General features: G+C 42.3%; 1 protein-coding gene across 2 annotated transcripts in view; it reads left to right on the forward strand.

Annotated features, from left to right (window-relative positions):
- ARID5B (AT-rich interaction domain 5B) overlaps nt 1-24669 on the forward strand; it is a 193102-nt gene that overhangs the window by 130380 nt on the left and 38053 nt on the right. The window contains exons 1-3 of one of the 2 annotated variants that reach the window (XM_027530922.1): nt 16162-16388; nt 17824-17936; nt 24127-24331. In XM_027530922.1, coding sequence (XP_027386723.1) covers nt 16385-16388; nt 17824-17936; nt 24127-24331 — 322 coding nt within the window. In that variant the 5' untranslated portion in view covers nt 16162-16384. Of the gene's footprint in view, nt 1-16161; nt 16389-17823; nt 17937-24126; nt 24332-24669 lie in introns of those variants that run through there. The other variant, XM_027530920.1, reaches the window with a different exon arrangement.

Genomic DNA, 24669 nt, shown 5'->3' on the forward strand with positions numbered 1-24669 from the left:
CAAATATTAGATCTTAGAAGCTAAACCAGGACTTGGATTAGCCAGTAAGAAATCAGGACCTTAAATACTTGTTCTTAAATGATTTTATTTTCTTCCTAAGTGACCTTCATTAACTTCTGTTTAGATAGAACTTGCTCTTTTGCCATACTGTGGCTTGTTTAAAGTGGTATTTGATGAATAGGAATGTTCTAGTGAAAATGTCAGAGGAAAAACCCTGGATTCTATCTGGAGTTCAACCTTCCCATAGATCTGTCTATACTGGGACTCTTACAAACAATAGGTTTTCTTGGCCTATCATATTCAATTCCATTCAAATATTTGTCTATTTATTGAGCTCCTACAATGTGCAGAGGCCTCTGTATGGTGACTTGAAGACATAGGGGATTCAGGGGACCTGGGAGGGATCAGGGTTCAATGATAATTTAGAGAATGAAGATGCTTGGCATAGTCTCTCTTTTTATTTATTTTTTAAAACATTTTTTTATTGGAGTATACTTGTTTACAATGTTGTTAGTTTCTGCTGTACAGCACAGTGAATCGGTTACATGTAAATATGTATTCCCCTCTTCCTTGAATTTCTTTCCCATTTAGGTCCACAGATAATTGAGTAGAGTTCCCTGAGCTATATAGTAGGTTCTCATTACTTATCTACTTTAGACATAGTATCAATAGTGTGTGTATGTCAATCTCAATCTCCCAATTTCTCTCTTTTAAAACAATTTTTTGGTCCTATTTAGGCAACACTTCACTGTGTGGCAATTTTCTTTCTTCACTTTTTGTCCTGAGATTTAATCTTGCCCCCAATATAGAATCAGTTATCACCAAGACATCCTCTCTTTTAACAACCTCTGGTTATTGTCTCTGTGTTGGAAGACTCAGCCAGAGTGGACAACATTCAGCCTTCATGGAGGTATACCAGATGTCTAGTGATCCTCGGGCTTTCATTGCACTTACTCTTTCTTCTTGGGTTCTTTATGGTGCTTACCTCTATGCCAAGGGTTCAAGTGTTTCTACCGTGTCAATAATACACCCACTAGAGAACTACTGGCCTCTTGAAATGCTTGAAGTGATGTGTTACTACACGTGTCTGTGCATGTAATAGTAATAATAATGAAGTCCACCATTTATTCACTTCAGTTCAATCACTCAGTTGTGTCCAACTCTTTGCAACCCCATGAATCGCAGCACGCCAGGCCTCCCTGTCCATCACCAACTCCCGGAGTTCACACAAACTTATGTCCATCGAGTCAGTGATGCCATCCAGCCATCTCATCCTCTGTCGTCCCCTTCTCCTCCTGCCCCCAATCCCCCCTAGCATCAGAGTCTTTTCCAATGAGTCAGCTTTTCACATGAGGTGGCCAGTGCACTGGAGTTTCAGCTTTAGCATCATTCCTTCCAAAGAAATCCCAGGGCTGATCTCCTTCAGAATGGACTGGTTGGATCTCCTTGCAGTCCAAGGGACTCTCAGGAGTCTTCTCCAACACCACGGTTCAAAAGCATCAATTCTTCGGCGCTCAGCCTTCTTCACAGTCCAACTCTCACATCCATACATGACCACTGGAAAAACCATAGCCTTGACTAGACGGACCTTTGTTGGCAAAGTAATGTCTCTGCTTTTCAATATGCTATCTAGGTTGGTCATAACTTTCCTTCCATGGAGTAAGCGTCTTTTAATTTGTGTTTTCTAAATACCAGATAATGTGCTAGTCATGTTGTCTCATTTTATCTCATTCATAGTCTTTCTCAGTCATAATTGTTCAATCCTTTTTTTTTTGATAAATGGGCAAATTCAATCCCAGAGAGAGATGGACTTGCCCAGGGTCATACAGTTGCTTGGTTGGTGAATATTATGAAGAACTCTCTGATCTCAAAGCCTCTGCTTTCTTAACTTCCTTATGAAACTTGGGGATCCAGCAACAGTTTTACCAACTTCACCAGCCTTCTGTGAAAGGTATACCTTTTTTTAGAAAGCCAACTCTAAGGGATGCTTTAAACCAAGTGAATGATTTTGAATGAGACTGCGTTTAATTTCAAAACAGTGTCCTTTGCTGGCAAAGATAATCATATGTAATGTCATCTTGCAACCTCTCTGCATGTGTGTGATTTCATAAAACTGGTGTAGCAGTTTATTATTATAAAATTAGTATCACATAGAACAAACCCGGGACCCAAGCCAGACAAAATAGACAATGAGTAGTTATATAAGGTTTTGGAAGCACATGTAGTAGAACACAAGCTCACTGTATTTTCTTCTCAATTGTCTGCTGTTTGTTAATGTTTCCTTTTCACCGTGATTGCATCTCGGTTTAATAGCACTTGCCATCTCAGGCTTTATGGTGCCAGGCCTGACATAGTTACATTCCCTTTGTGCTAAAAATATTGCATGTATATATTCAACCGCAGCCCGACATGTTTAGCTAATGGGCTACTCAAGGAGCTCTGTGCTTATATAATTAAGTGATGTATGTAATTTTGTGTTAACACATTTGCAATGTGTGTTTCCCTGGTGATTGCAATACTTTATTCCGTGTAAAGTGTGACATTTTAATTCCCGCTGAACAATTTCCTACCTTGATTTGCCTTGTTTTTGTGGCAGGGGATTATTTTGCAATCAAGATAAAAGCATTATTTATGAAATTTCTAGGCTATCCCATTACTGGGAACTTTTAACTGCAGATCAATCTCGTATTTTATTGATCTTTGTTAAAAATCTTTATTAGAATTTAAATTTGATCTCTACATTATAGATTTGCTGAGACTTTGGCCTGTAGGAACACTTTTTTTTTTTTAAGGCAGCTTTGCAGGGATGGGGTTTTATTAAAAAATAGTTCTCGCCAGACAGTGTGCCATCTTCCCCAGAGGACTTTGTTTCTCTTCCATGTTGCTCTTTCACCCTCTTTAGGTCTCCAGTAGAGCCAGCATCATCCTGTGGGCTTGGAGGGTCTTGGCAAAACAAGTCAGATTTATAGATTTTCACAGACAAGGCAAGTCTCCGTTAAGCTTTTAAGTGGTTGACGATAGCTGGGCCTCAAAGTTACACAGTGGGATTTAAAATGTGAATGCATATTTTCCCCCCTTATTAATGGCCACTGTGACCAAGGGAAGGTGCTACAGACAGGAAGGTGAACAGCCCAGCCACTTTCCCCTCTTCAGAAATATTTCTTTTCTCACACGGAATCAGCAGTCAGTACAATTTAATAAGCATTTACTAGACCCTCACTAAGTACCATACACTGCTTTCAAAATATGATCGTCAACTGTTCTGTAAATGTTTATTGAGCACCTACTATGATGCTGCTGCTGTGACTAAGACTGATGTCATCTCTTTAGTCTGGTGAGGCAGAGAGACCCACAGATGATTTCAGTACAGGTGCTGGGGTAGAAGCATACTTGATCTAGAAGTTACAGACAAAGAAATCCTCCCCCAGCGGGAGACGTGGAAAATAAGGAAGTGTCTTAGGGGATGCAATTCCCAATGCAAGTCTAGGGGAACAAGTCCAAGTTGGGGCAGGAAGGACAGAGGTGAAGAAGGAAGGGTGTTGTTGTCAGAGCTCGGGCACAGGTGTGAAGCCATGTGAAGAGCCTGGAACCTCTAAGGCATTTGTTACCACTGGAAGGTAACAAGGATGCTCCGAGGCAAGGTGGGCGGTGGTTCATGTCTCCCACAGGTCTTGAATTCCCAAAGTCTTTCCTCACATGAGGAGGCCCCTGGGCTTGCTTTCAGCCCAGCCCAGCAAAAGCAAGCAGGTGGCAGGCGCTGAGGCCAAATGCCGAGTATTGCCCTGCTGGCTTCATGAACGTTTTCCTTTTAGTCCCTCCCATTTGGGTCTGAGCAAACAGCTGGGAGTGTGGTGCGCAGAAGTCCCGCCAGAGGACCTACGGTTGTATGCTCCAAGTGAGCTTTCTCAGTTGTGTGTTTTGGCATTCGAACACAGCGGGAATGTCCTTGTCAGCTCCCATTTGACTTTATTAATTGCAGTTCCTTGGAAAGTGTGTTTTAGTTACGTGGTCTTGGGATGACAGAGCTCACCCCGCAGAGAGACCCAGGAGGAGGTATTCGGGGCCCGTTGCAAAGCCATCTGCTGCCAAGGCATCACTGCTGGTCCCTTGCAGCCAGCAGACATGGGTGTCCGTCATGCTCTGCGGCCAACAGACATGGGTGTCCGTCATGCTCTGCGGCTAGCTGTGTGACCGTGGGGAGTCTGCAGTCTCTGGGCCTCCCCTTCCTGACAAGTAGAATACGGATTTGGACTCAGTGGTGTCTGAGGTTCACCTTACGCTGGAATGTCATCATTCTTTAAATTACTCAAATGAAGAATCCTGCCACCATCACAGCTCCTAGCAGTGATCTTTGGTTCCAGATCCACTAGAAAACCCACAGGCCACTTTCTACACTTCACGTCTTCTTTGGCTCTATATTTTAGAAGGCTGTCTACACTAGTTAAGAGGCAAAGGGAATTGCTAAGCTTCTGAATATTCCTGGAAGATATGGTGGTATGGATCAAATAATCCACTTCATTAGGTGACAGGAGGCTGTCACCTAGCAGCTCCATGTTTCCAGGCCCCGCCCCTCCCCGCCCCCCTCCCCCGGCCAACCCCCACTTCCCAGAGCCCTGAGGCTGAGGTTAATAACGTCAAAAGAATGTTTTAAAATTGCTCTTCTGTTGATTCCAAAGAGTCAGAGCCCTCACGTGGTTAGAGTCCTGGGCTAAGAGTCAAATTCTAAATTTAATTCTAGCCTCTGTGAACGTCTTCGTGCCTCACTCTCTCAACATTAAGTGATGTTTCAGTTTTCTCATCTGCAAAATAGGCCTAAGATCCCTTGCTCCACAGAAATATTTGCAGACAGCTTTGTGGTACACAAGGATTGGCATTATATTGGGGCAGAATATCATTTTTCATTCCATAATGGGGCTGAAACAAAAGCCCTTTTGAGTATGCACCTTGTGTAAACTTACCATGCTTAAATGCTGATGAATTTCAGAGGTCAGCAAACACCACCCCCTTTCTTCATTATATTTTTTAAAGCTAAACAAGGCTAACTAGGGAATTCATTTTGGAATAAAAAGACATGAAAGAAAGGGTATTTCAGCTTGCACAATAGTACGAAGGAGAACAAGAATCATCATGTTTGCTGAAGAACTCACAGCTGTTTAATTTTGTAGTAAAATTACTAAGAACTTTGCAAATTCAAAGACAAAACCAAACAACTGTTGTTGCAGCACTGAATTTCCACGTGTAAGCGGAAAAGCCAAGTTAAGATTAATCTGCCCCTAAAATCACATTAAAAATACAGAACGTTTTTGTTAATGCTGGTTGGAGGAGCGGCTTTTATCTGAAGAGAAGACACATAAAAGAGGGAAATGGTACGTTTACTGGTAATAAGATGAAAAATAGTTTATGTTCTCGTGTACTTTGCCCCCAGCTTTTTCTTAAGCTGCTCAGTCTGTTTTAATGCTAGGTTTGTTTGCTTTTTGGGGATGGGCCTGTTAGGCAGGAAATTGTTGAAAGGCCTACAGCAGAATTTTTATTTAAATGGTGTTTTTAAAAATTAAAATTAAATACCAAATCGAGTAACCGATGATTAAATTTGGAGTTCAGATTTTTGTAAAATTTTATTTTTAGACGATAAGTTCTATACCTGTACTTGTTCTGTAAATTCCAAGTTTCCATATGTTGCCCATTGTCAGAAACAAATAAACTGTTCCTCATTTAAAAAGAAAAAAAGTGGTTTTCTTCCATATTAGGGAATTTATTCAGACTTCTTTCCTTGGTTCCTATAATTCCAAGCCAGTTGGAACATCAGTCTATTTTTGGTTATGAAGAAACTTTTTTAAAATGTAGGCCTGATTTTTTTTTAAGGTTCTAAATCTCATAAAAATCAATTTACCACATATATAACAGTTATGGTTGTAAATAGAGTGAAGTCACTGTATTCTAGAAAGACTGATTTCTAATTTCCATATTAGCCCCTCCCCTCATCCTCTTTCCCTCTCCACGTAGGAGGGCTGCTAAATGTAAATTCTGAAACACACAAAACAACATAAGGTTGTGATTTGTGACTGTTTCTGTCGAGGCTGAATGTTCTTACCTGAATTTGATTAAACACTCTAGTTAGTTTCTGGGTTTTTATGGTTTTCCCACCACATCACATAGATTGACCACAAGAGGGCAACCGAGAGTTTCCTTTCAGCTAACAAAGCCAGAAATGGTTTTAATATCAGCTAAGTGTTTTAACTTGCTAAGGATTTATTTCCCCGCCTTCCAGTTGCCACACATGCAGCCTCCGAGTTTCCACTAACAGCGAATAATAATCCAAATAAAGTTCTTCTGAAGGAAAATATAGACAGACTGGTCCAGACAAGAGCTTTTGCCCAAATAAGGAATCCTTGTGTGGAGACCCCACGTGTTAGATAACCATCGACTGACAGTTGGCCGTGAGTTAATAATGTTGGATGCTGAACTATATATACCATGTGCTATAAAAGAGTTTGGAGGGTAAAGACAAATACTGCTACGGTTAGATTTCAGAGACATACCAGAGGTGTGCAGACTGCTTCTCTAGATGTAAGTTGAACCTGCCAAATAATTCCATAAAAATTATTGTTACAAGTATTGGCGGAATGAATAATTGTCATTACACATTTTGTTGATGTTGTGGAGATTTTAGTCTGAATCTCTCTGCATGCCATTGCCTTAAATGCTATGTCAACTCTTGCCTTCTAAGAAAAGAAAATATTTCCTAACTTGATTTCCACTGCTACCATTGCTGTTTTTGTTTTTATAATGAGAACCCTGAAAAGGGGGTGGGGGAGTTCTATAAAAGAACCCAGGCAGGTGTGTAACCCTTTGATTGGCATGTTATATTTGGAGAACCCTGTTCCTCCCCTAGGTCGGTTTCTATGCTGCTGCTGCCACAGGATCAAAAGAGGAGGAGGGGGAGGGGGACAGGCTTTAAATTCAGCAACTGTCACAAGTTATTTGGGAGGATGAGACCTAGGCCAGCCCTCTTCTCAGGGTGATGCCCCCTGGTCTTTGGGGTGCTAAGATTGGGAAAAGAATGCATCTTCTCTCCTGCCCCCTAGAGTTCAAACCTTTTTGTTCTGTCAACTTTTCTGGGCTTATTAGAGCTCCTGTCTTCAATGGGCAACTTCTCTTTGTGTCGTATGAAGCTGTGGGACTTCAAGTGCCTTGGGAGAGTGATGAAGGCCACGCCCTTCCTTTGGGCCTGACTGTATCTGACCTCTCTACTTCCTGGCAGATGAAAACTCCAAAAAGAAACACACATCCAGACCATGAACTTACTCAACAATTTGTGATGGAGAAGCTTTTACTTTCCAGTGAGTCAAAATCACTCATAATCTATTTTCTCTTATTCAGTTTGCAAATGACTTACCTTATGCCCAGCTCATGCTGGCAGCAGGAAAGAATAGTAAGTAAAATTAAAAAATTAGCTCTTTTTCTCAGTTTCTTCTCCTTCCTCCACTCTCTCACTCTTGAAATCTGGTGTCAAAGCTTAAAATCTGCTTTGGCATCTTAGTTAAGGAAGTTAATGAAATAACATCTTCATCAGGGCCATTTAGTTACTTTGAGTCAATGATTACCAGATTTGAATTTTACAAAGGAGACATTTCAGGTTTGGCAAAATGTTCGGATACTAACATCTATGCATGACTACCCTCCAAAACAGTGAATAAAAGTCTAGATTGTACTGAAACTTTGAATCATGATTTTTTGCTTCTTATTTTAGCTTCAGATGTTAATCTTATTCTGCCTGCTTTTTAACACACATTTGTATGGACCTATCTGTAATCGTAACATTGAACTGTTGACTAAACTAACATTGCCCAAGGGAAAGATAATGCAAGTCATATGTGAATTAAAATTTCCCAGTAACCACATTTTAAAGGATAAAAAGAAACAGGTAGAGTTAATTTTAATAACATTTAATGTAATGCAGTATATCCAAAATATTTTAATATATAATCAGTATAACATGTTAGTAAGGGCTATTTTGTGTTGTTTTGTATATTCTTGGAAACTCAGTGTGTATTTTATACTTGCAGCACATCTCAATTCAGACTAGATGTCTTGGGTGCTCAAGAGCCCTATGTGGATAGTGGTTGCCATATTGGACAAAGCAACTCTAAACAGCCCTAGAAACATTTTAGCTTTCACTGAAATACGTGGGATAACTTCTAACATTTTCCGTGTGTTCTCCATGTTCACTGTGAGATTCCTTGGGTATCTCTCTGCTTTTCCCTGCAGTGTGCCATCCTCTCACTCCCAGGAGCTGAGCTCCCTAGCTGGCCCCACTGGGTTATAACGAGCTGACCTTGTTTCATACACCACCAGGCACTGTGGAGCTCATTGCCACTTCTCCACACACACCCCAGGCCCTTTCTCCTCACGCCACTTGGCTGCTGCACACACTATTCTCTGCCACCTGCGGGTTCTGAAAAACGACAAACAGGAATAGTCATCTTTTTGCTTCTAAGTAGGAGACTCTCCTTGTTTTTCACTTTGTTTTTGGCTCGCCGTGTGGCATGCAGAATCTTAGTTCTGCCACCAGGAACTGAACCTGGGCCCTTGGCAGTTAAAGCACGGAGTCCTCAAGGGGATTCTCGGAAACTGTCGTACTTCCCGTGGCTTCCCAGCTGGCACAGTGGTAAAGGATCTGCCTGACAATGCAGGAGACATAGGAGATGTGGGTTCAGTCTCTGGGTTGGGAAGATCCCCTGGAGAAGGAAATCACAACCCACTCCAGTAATCTTGCCTGGGAAATTCCATGGACGGAAGAGGTTGGCATGCTGCATTCCATGGGGTCGCAAAGACTCAGACACGACTTAGTGACTGAGCGCACACACATCCTACTTCTTAAATTATTCTTTCTGAATGGTAGAAAAACAAGAAGAGAGTGAAAAATCCTCTTTCAGCACAAATTCTTTTCGGGATTTTTAGAAAGAAATTGGGAAACTATTATATGATGATCTTTTACTTTTCCTTATGTGTATGTGTTTGAAAAAGAGAAAAGCCTATACTATATTAGTCCGAGTCTATAATAAGTTAAATATCTCCATGTTAATCCACACACACACACACACACACACACACACAGAGTCTCTTTTACTTCTTTCCAAGTTGGGAATGTTTTCTTTAGAGATGTAGCAAATCAATTATCCTTCACGGAATATCTCATTTCCAAACCTGGAGAAATGGCTGAACAAGAAAGTTCTGTTTATATATGAGTTTAAGAATTCTTTTGATATTCACTGCTCCTTGCAAGATTATTCAATACAAAAATGTAGCTTTCACTTCTGTGCTGTCACATACAATAGTAACACCATAGAACGTAGCAATCATGGAGTAGAATAAGCAGGTTTATTGATTGTAAAAAAAAGAAAAGAAAAAGAGACAAAGATTAATTCTCTATGCTTAAGAGGTCTTCATAAACTTCATAAATTATAGCCATCAAAATGTCTTTTAAAACCATTTCCAGAGTGACTCTTTAAAGAGCCTAAAACAAAGCACTAGTATCTTAAGTTAATATTCTATTGATATTACAGATAATCGTATTAAGAAAGATTTAAATCTGTGTATATTGAATAGTTATCAAAAAATGCAAACATGAGTTATTTCAGATTCTTAAGAAAGCAGATACAGTGAGCAGTGAGACAACACATTTGTTCTAAGTGTAATAGTTGTGATGCAGCTTTTTTTCCTCAACATCCAGCATGAGCTTTCCTTTTAACTGACGAGCCGGGGGTTTGGAATTGGCTGGTGGATATCTGACATCTGGGGAAATGAATAGCAGGAGAAATGAGTTGCAAGGTAGATGTGAAAGTCACATTTGAGCCACTGTGGTATTTGAGAGTCCAGTTGTTAGTTTTGCTGGGTTCGTGACTTCATGACCAGACTTTGCAGCTGGGGGAGGAAGCGGGACCCCCTGTGTGCAGTCTGAGCACCTAGACGGCACTGCCTCCTTTAGATCTTAAGGACCAAGCTAGGCCCTCAGGTACCCACTCTGCCCCGATGTCTCTTTACAAAATATTTGGAATTCCAGTCTTTCCACAGGCTCCTGATACCATGGTCTATAGACTCCATTACCCCCAAAAGATGAATAACCATTTGCAGGGCAGCTATGAGCTGCTGCCTCCATCCCCTTACAGGTCCTGAAGGGGCTTTTTCATCTGAGATGGTCCCCCTGGCGGAATCTGTGGGCCGCCAGACAGACCAAAGTTTGCAAGGTCTGCAACTGATTTCAGTCACCTTCCCTTCTTAAGAATTCTCTCCATAGTCAATTCTCTGAAGACCCAAATCTCTCCTCACTCTCCACCTCAATTTAGCTCCTAGATATTCCCCATCAAAGTGATGGTGAAAAGCGACTATAATCCCTTTCTTCTTTGCCCAGTGCCTATCATAGACCTCCAGAATATTTCTACATTCCTTTAGAATTCCCTACATCAGTTTGGAATAACATATAGATAACATTTGGCCATTTAAATCCTGTCTTCCCCCTCAAGGCACAGAGGGGAAATAAAGATAGAGATCTGCCCATCACTGGTGGTAAAACCTGACTGAAAAAGAGGTTTGCTCTTGCATTAATGGCAAGAACGCACGGAGTCACATGGTTTCAGACCAATTAGCAATACAGATGAGCTAGCAAGTCAAGTTCCATTTATAGGCTGGGGGAAGGGGAGAAGTAAAATAATCTGTGTTGTTAAGTGTTTCTGAGAAATGAAGACCTCCAGGGCAGAGAGAAGGCGGATCAGGAAATAGCTATGCAAATCACATGCCTATGAAATTACTAAAACTTTGATCAGAGGCATTAACAATTGCTCCAGCATTCACAAGTATGAAACAAGGAGTGAGTAAGACAGGGCCGGTTGGGAAGGCATTACAAAAGTGTTTGCTTCCATGGTTTGTTGAGCAGTCAATGAAGTCCACAGCTGTTTTGGACTTAAGTTGCCTGAGCAGTCCAGGTATGACAAATGCAGTAATACATTGCACTCTCATTAGTGACTCTTAGGGACCTCAGTGACAAAGAGCCAAAGTTCCTGGACCTCATATAAAGCCTGCTTCATTTTTTTTTTCCCCCATCCTCTCTCTAATAACACTTCTGCTTACCCTTCCACAGGTGGGAGGAGAGGACCTGGATTCTGTGAGAGTGTAGTTCATTGGAAATGCTAAATTGTATTTAGTAGGCACTGTGGCTCAAGCAACATTAAGGTATGGCTTGGGCTGAAGCAAACTTGGAAACTCAAAGTGGCCGTGACATCCAGAGTAGTGAGTGTGACCATTCCCTGGGGCACACCCCCTCGGTCCCTGTTAAGGGCTGTCTGGTCTGGGTGGCATTTGAGAGTGAGGGCATTTGAGGCTGGCTTAAATGGCAATCCACTCCAGTATCCTTGCCTGGAAAATCTCATGGACAGAAGAGCCTGGTGGGCTTCAGTCCATGGGGTCACAAAGAGTCGGGCACGACTGGGTGATGAACACAACACTTGCTGGCCTCAGTTCACAGCTCTGCTGCTGCTAAGTTGCTACAGTCATGTCCAACTCTTTTCGACCCTATGGATTGTAATCCGCCAATGCCCTCTCTCCATGGGATTCTCCAGGCCAGAATACTGGATGGGTTGCCATGCCCTCCTCCAGGGGATCTTCCCGACCCAGGGATTGAACCCAAGTCTCCTGCATTGGCAACGGGTTCTTTACCACTAGTACCACCTGGGAAACTCCTCACCACTCTGGACTCACCTTATTAATGCCTTTATTTGAGAGAAAAAAAAAAATTACTCTTAAAAAGGAAACTGTCAGAAAAATTATAGGACATGATAACACTTTTGCAGCTTTTTTCTTTTTAAATTTTGTTTAAATTGTGCCTATTGCTCTGAAATCATCATTTAACCAGAAAGTCCCCCAGGATGGAGTTGTGCTTGCTAACGGCCTGATGTGTTCGCATCTCAGACAGCACAGTTGCTTCTCAAACATTTCTGTTGAGTGTGGAAAATTATTTATAGACCAACAGAATAAAAGTAAACTTGCATGATCTTAAGTCCATATAAATAATTAATGCTTTGTGAATCCACGGAGTCAACCAATTATCAGACACTGAGTCCCAGCGGCTGCAGTGTTCTAGCCCCGCTCTGTGAGGTGTGGAGTTGGGAGTATATGGAATGTAACTGCGGATTTGAAACAGAATTTCAGGGAATCATTTATGAATTTAAAAGCAAAAATGTTGGCTTTAAGTTAAAGCCAATATGAGAGCTGAGAGCTTCTGTTTTTCTTTTCTTTTTTCCCTAGTATTTGAAAACTGAAATTCTGTGAGAGATTATCTGTGAAATGCCTTTCTTTTATTACACCCATAAATTTCAGGAGTGGCTTTGATCAAGCTTTCTGCCACTCTGGGTTTCTAAATCTTTTACTCATATGTTAATAACTTTAAAAACACGCATCCTATTTTTGTTGCAGTGAAAGAGGAAGTTTCTAAATAGTCAAAAGGGAAACGTTGAAAATAGAACACAATAAATGATAACTAAATTAGGGTAGGTTCCCCCCCGAGCCCCGCCCCAGAAAGAGCAATGCTCCATGCTGAAACTTGCCAGAGTATTTTAAGATTATTGTCTATAAAGAAACTGTACCAAAGAATTGAGATGCTCAGAGGAAAGGCATTAAAGAAATGCAAAGTATTATCAGTAATGCACAGTATACATAGAACAGTGTTTGCGAGTCCTATTTTAATACTTCAGTCTGTGGAGTTTAGTTTTCTGACTTGTGTTTAGTGTTTAAAAAACACACACAACTTGCAAATCAAATGAGTTTATGCTCTGCCGGCTTCCTCTAGACATTGACCCTGGGGGTCAAACTCTTAGGAAAATGATGCCTGGTTTTCCATTCCCCTAATTCCAGTCTCTACCAACAAGCAAGTCCTGTCTCTGAGTGGGAGCTCACAGAGAATTTCTCGAGAAACTGTGTAGCTGCGTTGGCAACAAAATCCTCTCTGCAAAAGGAGAAGAAAGAGTTGTTAACTGATGAGTCAATCCAGCTTTTATAGCAGTTTATCTTCGTGGTATTTCCAAGAGCATAAATGTTATAAAAAAAGAGACGGTCATGACAGGAAGAACACAGTAGGAAAAAAAACAGAAATGTTTAAGCCAAAAGCAATTTACTTTGCCAGTAACTGGTTACATTTCCTTTGTTTTATTATTATTATTGCAGTATGAAAGTTTCCCACACCTGCACTGCCTGACGCATAACTTGTCAGAACCCACAGTGAAGTAAATACATAATTGAGTACCTGCAGCTCTGAGCTTCTAGACTCTTTAAGGGGAAAAAAAAAGCATGTTTTGCTCTACTGTCAGAAAAAAAAAAAAAAAGAAGACTATGATTCATTAATAGTTGAAGGAGTTTTTTTAAAAAAGGGAATAAACAAAACACAAGGGTTAAGTATCAGAGTAGCCTGGACCACTAGCAGTAGCCGATTTCTCCTGGGATTAACACCTATAGAAATAGCGGTGACTTCACAATGGTGAATACTTGTTAATTTCATGGCACTGAGTAAGAGGAACAGATGGGCAGTCGGAGAGAGAAGATACTTTTTTAAAAAAAACCGCAGACATCATTCACTGATCAGGCAGAAAAGTCCGTCGATGGCGCACTGCAAGGGGGTGATGTACTTGGTGCTCTAAGTCTTATTGGAACGCTGTGACTTTGGTGAAAGTCTCATCACCTACTACTCAGGATTGATGGGGACCCTCTGCTCACCAGCAGGGCTGGAGGATGCTGTTTGATACCTGAGATGGGCTATAGCGCCCTCGTGCTATCTGTGTGGTATTTGAGAGTGTTTTCATTTGGGGATAGCTCCCTGGAGTCTGCCAGCCCAAGTTAAGAATGTAAATACGTCGTTATAAGACACAGCAAGTGTGTATGTAAAAGGGAAGTTCCGGAAAGCAGGGGCTCTGGGTAAAGTCAGTTGCCTGGGTGGGAAGCTTTCTACTACCAGTAACCAGTGGTATGAACTAAGACAAAATAATTTCTATCTCAGTTACCTGGTCTGTAAAATGGGGATAATAATAATTGTACCTTACTGTGGGCTTGTTTTGAGTTTTAAATGAGTTGTTGTATACAAAGCTCTGATTGGCAAGACAAAGTGCTCTGTAAGCATCAGTAATTATTATTATTAATAATATTTGTGGATAATATTGAAAACATTCATGCAAAGAGCACTGATTGAACTCTATGAATACGCCAGGCCAGGGTTGGCCTGTGGGTATATACTGTACACATGTCAAAGTAGCTGTGCATTTATTGCTTCATGCTCTATTTTTTAGAGTAGAACTGACTAGAACCAACTATGCTGTCAGTACATGTATTGCTAGCTTCCAAGAATCATTTTCTTGGTAGAGACTGGCCTCCTCTACAGCAGCTGGAGCTGGTGTGATTCTGGAGTTATAGGATTTGGGTTCTCTCATTAAGTCTACGGCCCTTAGCTATCAAGCAGAGGGGCAGGTGTAAGTTGGTCCAGGGCAGCTGAGAGGAGGTGGGCTGTTTCTTTAATAAAAGAGTCAAAGGCCAGAGCAAGCCCATCCCTGACCACCACCATACCATAAAGCATTTGTTTTCATTCACCCCCCTAGCAAATAATTTGCTTTTTTGTGACCCTGTAGGAAAAAAAGAGTAATTTGGGGACAAGAATATTTGCTGTCCCCAGAAGCCAGCCCTGCAGTCCCAAAGCTTCACCTTATTCTAGTGGATCTAAAAACTCTCTTAATTGTATCGTGGAGGCTCTTAACCTGTATGGAGTCCTGCATGCTTCCCCTAGTACTTTTAACATCTGGTGTTCGGTTTATTTGCTCATTGCATGTGGGACAAGATCATGGCCCCACTGAGATGCCAGACACAATTACCCTAAGCAGGAACCAAAGGCTCATCTCCCACTGTGGGAGATCTCATCTCCCACAGTAAATTCCTGTCACTGGTGTTTGCTCCCAGAGCTCACAGGTGAGCAGGAAAGGTGAATGCCATTTACAGGTGCCCAATGTGATGGGTATACACGCAGTCAAGTTGACGGGCCTAGCTCTTGACACCAAGGACATATATGTGGGCATCTTTATTTCCAGCAGTCACTTGATTGTTCAACAGTGTATTAGGCATTACTGCCCCTGGGTGGGTACTGGGGCCAAGAGAGATGAATCGGACATGGTCCTGCCATTGAGGACTCTCCGACTCAGTGTAAGAATAAGCCAGCTAAAGTATAAATAACACAATGATACCTTCCATAAGAGAAGGTCAGAAAAGGAGCTCAGAGGTGAGACTAACAGAGGTATTCAAATTTGATACTTAAGGGATTGGTGGGATTTACCTAACCATACCTGAAATACCAGTGTACTTGCCTTCTGAGGAACAAAAGACTTTTTCTCTTGATCACATTCTACTTAGAGCTTAAGTTTGTGTGACCAGACTATTAGGTGCTAGTCTGTTCTAAATTTGTAATTCTCAGAATTTGCTGGGGAAGGGCATGTGCCTCTCTGGGTTCTAAGAGCAGCTCAAAGAATGGAGAAAATAGACCCGATTTGGGGATGACTTATTGTCAGTTCCCGGAACCTCTGCCTTTATTTAAAACAGCCTGTTCAATGTGAGTTCTCTCTGTCTAAAAGGCCTTTGGGATTTGAAAGCTTTTCTGGAAATAAATGCCTTTTAGGTTTAAATGCTTTTTGCCAAAATTGTTAGGCAGGAAAGATCATAGTAACAAGTCTTAGAACAGAGGCAGTGTTGTTTTGTCCCTTTTAATGAAATGCCCCAGACCTACCTCTAGTTCTGTCAGTTTCTGTCAGCTCTCTGCTGGGCTATTATTTTGATAAGGGACTTGAAAGTACATCCTTCCTTCACCGTCATTAAAGTCTTAGCACTTGGGTCAGTTGTGGAAACACTTCTGTGCTACACGGAGAGTCCTCAAATCAAAATAGTCCCCACCCTGGCTCCAGGCAGAGGACCTCATCAGTTCATGGAAGGTGGCATCAGGCTCTGACAGGGGAGCTGGAGGTCAGGAGCCACAGAACAGGCAGGATGAAGTCACCCACCCCACTCGGGGAGGTGGGGGGAGGTGGAGAGAGGCGAGCCCTGCCTGCCAGTCTGGCAACTCCAGCCAAGCCCTCGGAGCTCATCCCACACACCCCGTGCTAGTCACTGCTGTGTTTACATGAGTAATGGAGCTGCCGGGGGAGGGGAGTTGTAAGCAGAGCGCTGAGCCTCGCAGCTCGCATTCGGAGGGAAGCTGACATCCACACCAAGTCGGGTGGAGACTTCCAGGGACGTGGGGCTGGGGAGCAGTCACATGCTGTAGCTTTCATGAGCACAGACATCGTCAAGCAGATGTTTGCCGACTGGAATGGGTAATCGCCGCTTTCTCTTTGCTTGACTTTCTGTTTGTGAGTTTGTATCCCTTTGGTAATGCCAGGATCGCTTTCTGAGATGGGCTTTCAGACAGACATTGTGAGGAGATGAGAGGAGAGCAGATTTGGGAAGCGGGGAGTCTGAGCCCCAAAACCACTTTTGAAACTTTGGCCTGATTTGAAAGGCAGCTCTGCTTTATGGTGCTTTGTCAACAGCAAGACTGTTATCCACAGTAGAAAATCAAATTAGTGGGATTAATTGTGTTTGTAAGATGAGTATGATGTACAGTGTCCTAAAACCACTGGCTAACTGCATGACATAAGTAAGATTAACAACAATTAAGAGGGTTGGAGTTGTTCAGATTTCGCATGGCCATAATCATACCTTAAAGCAATAATAATTAAAAAAAAAAGTGTGGTACCTTGAAATGGCCTAAAGAAATTGCTTGGGATGTAATTGGTTAGTTTGAAATTCTTCAAGGGCTAGCCGGTTAGTTGGTTTGTTTTAATTTTGCTTGACTGGGTAACTGGTGAAGTTAAATGTGAAAACTGATGCCGGAGAGTCATAGCAGCACTCAATAAACAGCAGCCTTTTTTTTTTTTTTTCCTTTTCTCCTTCTTTTATGGATCTTAAAGGGATTCAACCTCAGCATCCAAGATGAAATATAACTTTGATTTGTGTCTTGTCTGTGGCTTTTAAAAAGTATAATCTCCACGGAATCAGGCTAACTCCAGTATGATCTTTGGAAGTTATTTTAAATAACCCTCAAGATCTTCATAAAGTATATATATATATATTGAAAAGAAAAAGAGCATACTGCCTTAAATGTACCTGCCAGATTCGCTGAGATCTGAAACATGCTGGTTGCAATACTGTTAGTAAACACATTTGGTAGTATTTTTCAGATTATTGTGAATGCCTCTGTCTACAGCTCTCCCTTACTTATTTGTATCATACTTTGAGAAAATGCTTACCTTTCCACTTTTGAAGAGAGAGGTTTTCAAGTGTTACATTACTATGATGCCATAACGGGCTGGCATATCACTTGGGTTTCCGAAAACAAGATACAAAGCAAAACATAAAGAATGAGCCTGGCTCAGGGCTGTCTTTCAAGGCCAGTGTGTGTTTCTTGTGTAACAACAGGGAAGTGCGCTTTCCTTATCATCGTCCTTTAAAGCCGAGGGCTTCATTGTATTTACATTAATTAGACGTGTTCCAGTGTAACAGGTTAGCTTTGGGAAACATGTCCAGAAGTGCAGAGGCTATGTAGACGCAGCCCTTCAGAGAGGGACGTCTGAAAGGAGGCTTGGCTACCGCAGATGTGTACATTTCTCAGAACAATTAGAGGGCGCCGCTGGAGTGAGTGTCTCAGTTTTTAATAAGGAAACCCACGCAAATGAAAATGCCTCTCAATTGTTCTCCATTTGTTTTCAGCGCCAAATCTTAAAGGCAGACCACGCAAAAAGAAGCCATGCCCACAAAGAAGAGACTCTTTCAGTGGTGGTAAAGATCCCAACAACAATTCCGATGGCAAATCCGTTGCCAAGGTACAGTCATTTGGCTCCCCAGTATTCGCTGGGATTCGTTTTTGCTGCATCTTTTTATTTTTCCCTTTTTCTCTTTATCTCTGTGCGCCTGTGTCTTGGTGGCAGTTTTCAATTCAGAATCTGACTTTGGTATTCACAGCTCTCTGCTGTGCCTGTTCCTGCCACCCCCCTCCCCTGGCGGGGGTTGAGGGGGGAGCTGGGGGAGGGGCAGTGGAGGCATTTTGATTAGTCAACAGAAAGACTTCCCACCTCCCGGCTTGGAGGGTTGGGTAAAGGACAGATGATTAAGCGCCCACGTCATTGAGGCTGAGATTTCATAGTAGGTGACACAATGACATAGTTTACTCTGCTGGTATCAAAAATAGACTGGATGAACCATCCTCTTTCTGAATGTATTCATCTAAATATGCTTCAGAGATGAAAACTGGATGGGATTAGAAATGGCTAGAATGAATTTTTTTTTCAAGTTATTTTTTTTCCAAATCCCCTCTAATTGACCTTAGGATTAAAGACTCGTAGCCCAGTCCTTACATGTATACATATACTTGTATACACATTTATGTTTTTAAAGATCATTCGTAATGCGGAATGGAAGTCCAAATTCTAGACTCTCTTTCAGGACCTGGGGCCATTTTGCCTTAGCATTCTTAGGAATCTTGAAAGTGCATGCCTGAAGAATTTAGCACCGTGAAGGGTGAAGTGTCACTTCATATTTTTAGGCTTATCTTTTTCACTTTTGTGGGCTTGGATCGTATTTCCATGATTCCGTTTACGGGGTGTTTGCGTTTAGGTGTTGTTTCTCTGCCAAAGACAGCAATAGCCCCTTTAAGACCTGAATTGAAGCCCAGAATTCAACTGACACCACATTTCCAGATCCAAGGACTAAACTTACAAAAATGGGAGCATTTTTAGTGAATCTAGAAGATCCTGATGTGGAAAACCATGACTTCAGTTCTGTGTTGGCAGTTGACTGTTTTTCTGCCATGCCCTCCACTTCTCTTCCAGTGTAAAGAAGCAAATCACAGACATTCACATTCTGTATCTTATCTTCAAGCATGACTGTTTCATCGGGAAGTTCTGAGGACTTTCAAAATTGCAAAGGGTTAAAAAGATCACCTAGTAGAAATGTATATTTTCTGGCTAAAAACCAATCTGTTTTTGCCTAAAGTTATTTTTGTTCTATTCCTTTGACCTCCTGTGAGTGAGTCCATGTGGATACCGAGGGTGACATTTTCTCGTAATTGGGACATCTTGGCCCTACAAGTACCTATCCAGGACTTTGGCTTCTGTGATCTTGAAGGATGTCAGCGGGAACAGTTTATTCCCTATGATGTGGCTTGCAAGATACTGCAGGATGGAGCCAAGACAGATCATAGCCCTCAGCAGAGCTTGTACTGACAGCGTCTCGTGTTGGAGCCCTGCCCCATACCTCTAAGGTGATGTCATGTGTTTATCCCAGCACGTTCTGCACCTGAGCCCAGCAGGATGAAGCTCCTTCTCGAGTCGTTTGCAGCCACCACCACAGTAAGCCTCTGGGAATTTTACAGAACTCACACAATTGACCTGCAAGAACAGTACCTCTCCTTCCATGGAAGGCAGCTCAGGACTCATACTGGGACCCACAAAACTGAAGAAAACTGGAGACTGTATTTGCTGCTCACCTGCTTCTTAGGAGGAATGGTAGTCTAGCCTTGGTTTTCTAAGTGACCCTTTCCATCTGCCCTGCCCAGCACTGCCATTCAGCATCTTTACAAGGAGGAGGCTTGCCCTTCCATCACAGATATCAGGGGTGAGTGGATGAATGTCACTCTGTAGTCAGCTCCCAGGGACCAGTCTGAATGCCTTGCTCTTCTTGGGAGTCTTGGATTACAGTCCTGCCTTGGCTGCTTCCACTGGGTCTGGAAAGACCACTTCACCTAGAAGAGAGAGGCTGGTAGCTATGAAGTATGGTGGGCTTCTGTTGTCACTGACGAATGGATGCAAAGTCCCTGCAGAATAAGCAAGCCACATCTGGGGCCAGGAAAACCATGCAAAAGGCATGTGTGTCTTGGAGTGGTCTCTTCTCAGTAAATACTACAGGAGAGGTTACAAGCCTGTGACCATCTGATCAGTTGCTGAACTGGAAGCAACGTTGCAGGTGACAGTTGGGCTTTTTAACCAAGACCTGTGTGGCTGTTTTTTTCAGAAGTGCCTCAAACAGACCACTTCTAACTATGGATAAGTACCAGCTTTCTGCAGCTCCATGCAACAAAGTGCTGTCAGAGTAAGAACCCACTCAGTTTGTCGTCTGCATGACTGGAAAAGCAGGTCAAGTTAATTTGCCTGTCGCCATCCAGAGTTTGCCCTCTTTTAGTGAGAACATGAAAACTTTGCAAGACTGTGTTTTCCAAGGGACAGAGAATGCATGGCTTTACAATGACAGAGTCATGGAGAAGAGGCTACCAGTTCTCTGAAGATGACAAGAACATGTCCTACCCAAATCCAGGTCTGGGGCAAAAAACTTATTCACATGGTGACTTATATAAGAGAAGTCTTCTTAGCCTGGCTCTCAAATGAAAGGCCTCCGTTGATAGAAGGCAAATGACTTTTCACATCCTGTAAGCACTTTGCAATGACCAGAAGTACACAACAGGTGGCTTATATTCTAGAAGGACCATTGGAAAGGGAAACTGCAGTATGTTCTTTCACTGAAATCACCAACATACTTTCACTATTTTACAAATGTGATGCTTTCGTTATTTTCAGTATTTTTCATCCCATTTGGTCCTAAGAACTTACCCCGGGGATTATCCTTCTTGCTTTCTTGAGGAGGAAAATGAGGATTTCCGAGGAAGTTAGTGACCAAATAGAAATTAGACTCTGGTTCCTTTCCTGCTGGTTCAGCACATCCTGCTGCCTCGGTTGAAGGCTGGATTAGTTACAGCTCAATCCAGTGAAAGGATGTGGTTAATATCAAATAGGTGGTGGTTCACTGCAAACATTAAATGTGGATCCTTTAATTAGCACTTCCTCAATCACTCTGGAAACCCCAAAGCTCTTAGTGAACTCGACAAGTGTAAGGCGCTCAGGTCAGGAAAAACAGACTATAGTAATTACCTGTTACCATCAAAAGGCTGGGCTTTCTTGAGGTCTCCATGAAGACTAGTTCCCGTGTAATATTTCAGTAGCTTAAAATGCTGAGACAGTTTCCGGTAAGTGTGAAAAATTGTACAAAGGAACTTGACCTGGTCCTACCCAGAAACAGAGTTATCCTCTAGAGGGCTCACGTATGTTGAGAAATGCATGCAGTTAGTCTGTGAAGGGAAACTACTGCTCGTGTCTTACGAATCCCCCAGACTCAAGAAAGAGCTCATTGAGGCTCAGGATGCAATCCAGAAGGCGGCAGCCAGGCTGCACCTGGAGCCTTTCCTGTCGTCGGGGGTCTGATGACTTTGGGCTGGGTTCGTGTGGGCTCTCCATGCCGCCTTTTGTCTCTGGTTGTTTCTGCATGGGTGAGGCAGCTCCCTGGACACTGAGGGGCAAAGCTCATACTCCCTTAACTTCTGGCCTATTCTCACTGCAAACTTAAGATTCAGCCTGATTTTATATGCAGAGCTGTTTTTAAGGGGTTTAGAGTGAGGAGATCTGAGTTCTAGACTCCGAGTTCTACCTGACCCTAGCCACACGCCAAAATACATCACCTCGCTGAGCTTCAGTTTCTTCCTCTGTAAAATGGGACTCAGGGATGCTTGTATGAAGCCCACGGCGCTGTTCCCAGCTCACTGTGGCTACTCCATTCATGCTGGTTTCTTTCCCTTTGCTTGACACACAACAGAAAGAATGGAGCTCTTTACACTCTAGAAACCACCTAGCTTTATCTTCTACTTCTCACTTGGTAAATCACATTTCTAAGCTATAGGTTTTGTAATGCTTAGTAATAAGATACACTTTTTAATTGGAAGAATGTTTTGACTCATTGGAAAAGACCCTGATGCTGGGAAAGATTGAGGGCAGGAGGAGAAGAGGGCATGAGGATGAGATGGTTTAATGGCATCATCGACTCAATAGACATGAGTTTGAACAAACTCTAGGAGATAGTGAAGGACAGGGAAGACTGGCATGCTGCAGTCCATGGGGTTGCAAAGAGTCAGACATGACTGAGCAACTGAACAATAACAACATTTTGACTATCAGTTTAGTATTTTTATGAGTGTCAGTAAAAGATAGTGTTTAAAACCATAAGTCCTTGAGTGAGACTGCCATGCCATGCCGTGCTGAGTCACTTGTCGTGTCTGACTCTTTGCAACCCCATGGACTGTAGCCCACCAGACTCCTCTGTCCATGGGATTCTCCAGGCAAGAATACTGGAGTGGGTTGAGACTACTAAGGTTCAAATCCCTAACTCACTACTTACTAACCTGGATGCTGGATGCGATCCTATGGTCTTGGACGTGTTACTCTTCCTCTCGTACCTCAGTCTCCCCATTTCTGATAGGAGGGTGATAACCTGCCCTGTTAGGGTCACGAGCATGAAAGGAGATAACACCAAAAAAGGGCTTAGAATAGAGCTGGATTACATAGTAAGCACTCAGAAAAAGCCAGGAAGCAATACAGATTAGAACTGGAGTGATTTTTATGATTTCAAAGAGCTGTTAAATTATAGATTTCATCAGAACTTTAGACTCAACAATCTAAAATTTGGCAGTGAAAAATGATGACAACATAAAGTTTCCCAGGATGCTCGCCTTAATCTAATGTTACAAAGTACTAAAGTTTGAAAATAACTGTAAGTAGAAATCCTACATGGGAAAATGTTTTCATCCCATTTCCACTGCCCTTTAAAAATGAAAATCTTATCTAGAGGCTGGGTTGAATGAGTTGTGCAGGAAGTTTTATTTATTTATTTTTTTCAGGACCCATCTAGATATTAAACTGGTGTGTTCCTGTGAGAGAATCAGCAATAAAGAAAACCCTTGTAGAGGAGATGTTTCCCTTTAATAAATAAGCATAGCCTTTTATGTTCTTAGTGCTTGCAAAGGAGAATCTGAATGGAAGGACAGAGAGGGGTCAGGAATCTGAAAGGGAAAACCTTGTCGACTGTGTGGGACATGTTAATTCACTATATTTCCCGGACACTCGTCCTCTCCTCGCCGATGTTAGGTCGGAGATGTAAAGAATATTGGAACCTACTCCTTCCCCGTGGGCGCACTTGAACTTGAAGCTTGACCCTTTGTACTTCCCCCTTTGACAGTTAAAACAGCTCAGCACCTTAGCGTATTATTTAACAACCATCAAAGGCCTCTTGTAGAACATGGCAGTGAGGCGGGAACGTGGGGTTAGCTGCTCCATGTGGTCCATTTACCACCATTTATTTTTTTAATTCTGAAGCTTTTCACTTACTCCTCCTGGGTTTTTACTTGACCTCTACTTTTTCCTTTGTGGCCACTTAACATCTACGAGATTTTCAGAGCTGACTGAAAAGCTAGGCACCCTCATTAAAGAGGGGGGTGTCTGGTTTCCTATGGGGGGTGTGTCTGGGCATCACGCTCGGGTGACGGATGGTGGAGACTCTGCTGGTGCTCCCGACATCAGCCAGCATTGGCCTGTTTTTCCAGGTTGCTGGGAAGAGTTGCAACAAGATCAGTTTACTATGAAGAAATGCACTTGCCTTTCATCTTGATCCAAAGTGCAGAACCTGGGACTCTTACTAAGAACGCAGGGTTCCTTCCATGATGACAGTAACCACTGGTACCCCTTAGGAAAATAAAGTGTATAAAGAGACAGGAGAGTGGTCCCAGCAGGTGTAAACACTTTCTGGTTTCACATCAACATGCTGGTAAGGAGTCTAAAAGAGGCTGGCATAGTTTGGCAAACCATGGCCCACTGACCACCTGTTTCTATAAATAAGATGTTATTGGAACACAGCCTCATCCGTTTGTTTACATACTGTGTGTGATGGCTCTCGTCTCTAGCATTGAGTAGCTGTGACCAAGGTTATAGTACCCCAAAGCCTACCGCAGTTTCTGGCCCCTCTCAGAAATTCACCATCCGTGGTCTGTGATGCTCTAGGAGCTATTTCAGGGCCAGGATGGTTTCCTGGTTTCCCCCTTTCCACTCAGTGGACGATGTCTCTAGCTATATCCCTGTAGGAATCCCAGAGCTGCGCTGGATTTGACATGGCCTTTTTTTTTTTTCTTTTCCCCCTTTCCAGGTGAAATGTGAGGCTAGGTCAGCCTTGAACAAACCGAAGAATAACCATAATAATTGTAAAAAAGTCTCCAATGAAGAAAAACCAAAGGTTGCCATTGGTGAAGAGTGTAGGGCCGACGAGCAGGCCTTCCTGGTGGCACTTTATAAATACATGAAAGAAAGAAAGACGCCAATAGAACGAATACCCTATTTAGGTTTTAAACAGAGTAAGTATACTTGTTTTCATTTCTGAAATATCAAAGCTACTCAGACTCTTTGAATTGGGGGTTGGAAATTTTTGACTCAGGCTTATGTTGAAATCCTCTACTGGGGATGATACTCTGTTTATACTAAATCTACAAATCATCCAGGCCAGGAATTTCTTCCCCCTGCCTCTTTCTGCTACATTGTTCCCTTCTGGGGCAGTTGCAGTGAGATATTTATAGGCTTGAATCCACTGATTATGACTGGAAATAGACATGTTGAAAGTTTCTCATTTTCTGTTTTGTCAATCTTGAGTGTCTGTAACGCCTTTCTTCTGAGATAATAACATGACGTAGTTTTA

Source organism: Bos indicus x Bos taurus, chromosome 28 (genome assembly GCF_003369695.1).
Source record: "Bos indicus x Bos taurus breed Angus x Brahman F1 hybrid chromosome 28, Bos_hybrid_MaternalHap_v2.0, whole genome shotgun sequence".
Classification (NCBI taxonomy): Eukaryota; Metazoa; Chordata; class Mammalia; order Artiodactyla; family Bovidae; genus Bos; species Bos indicus x Bos taurus.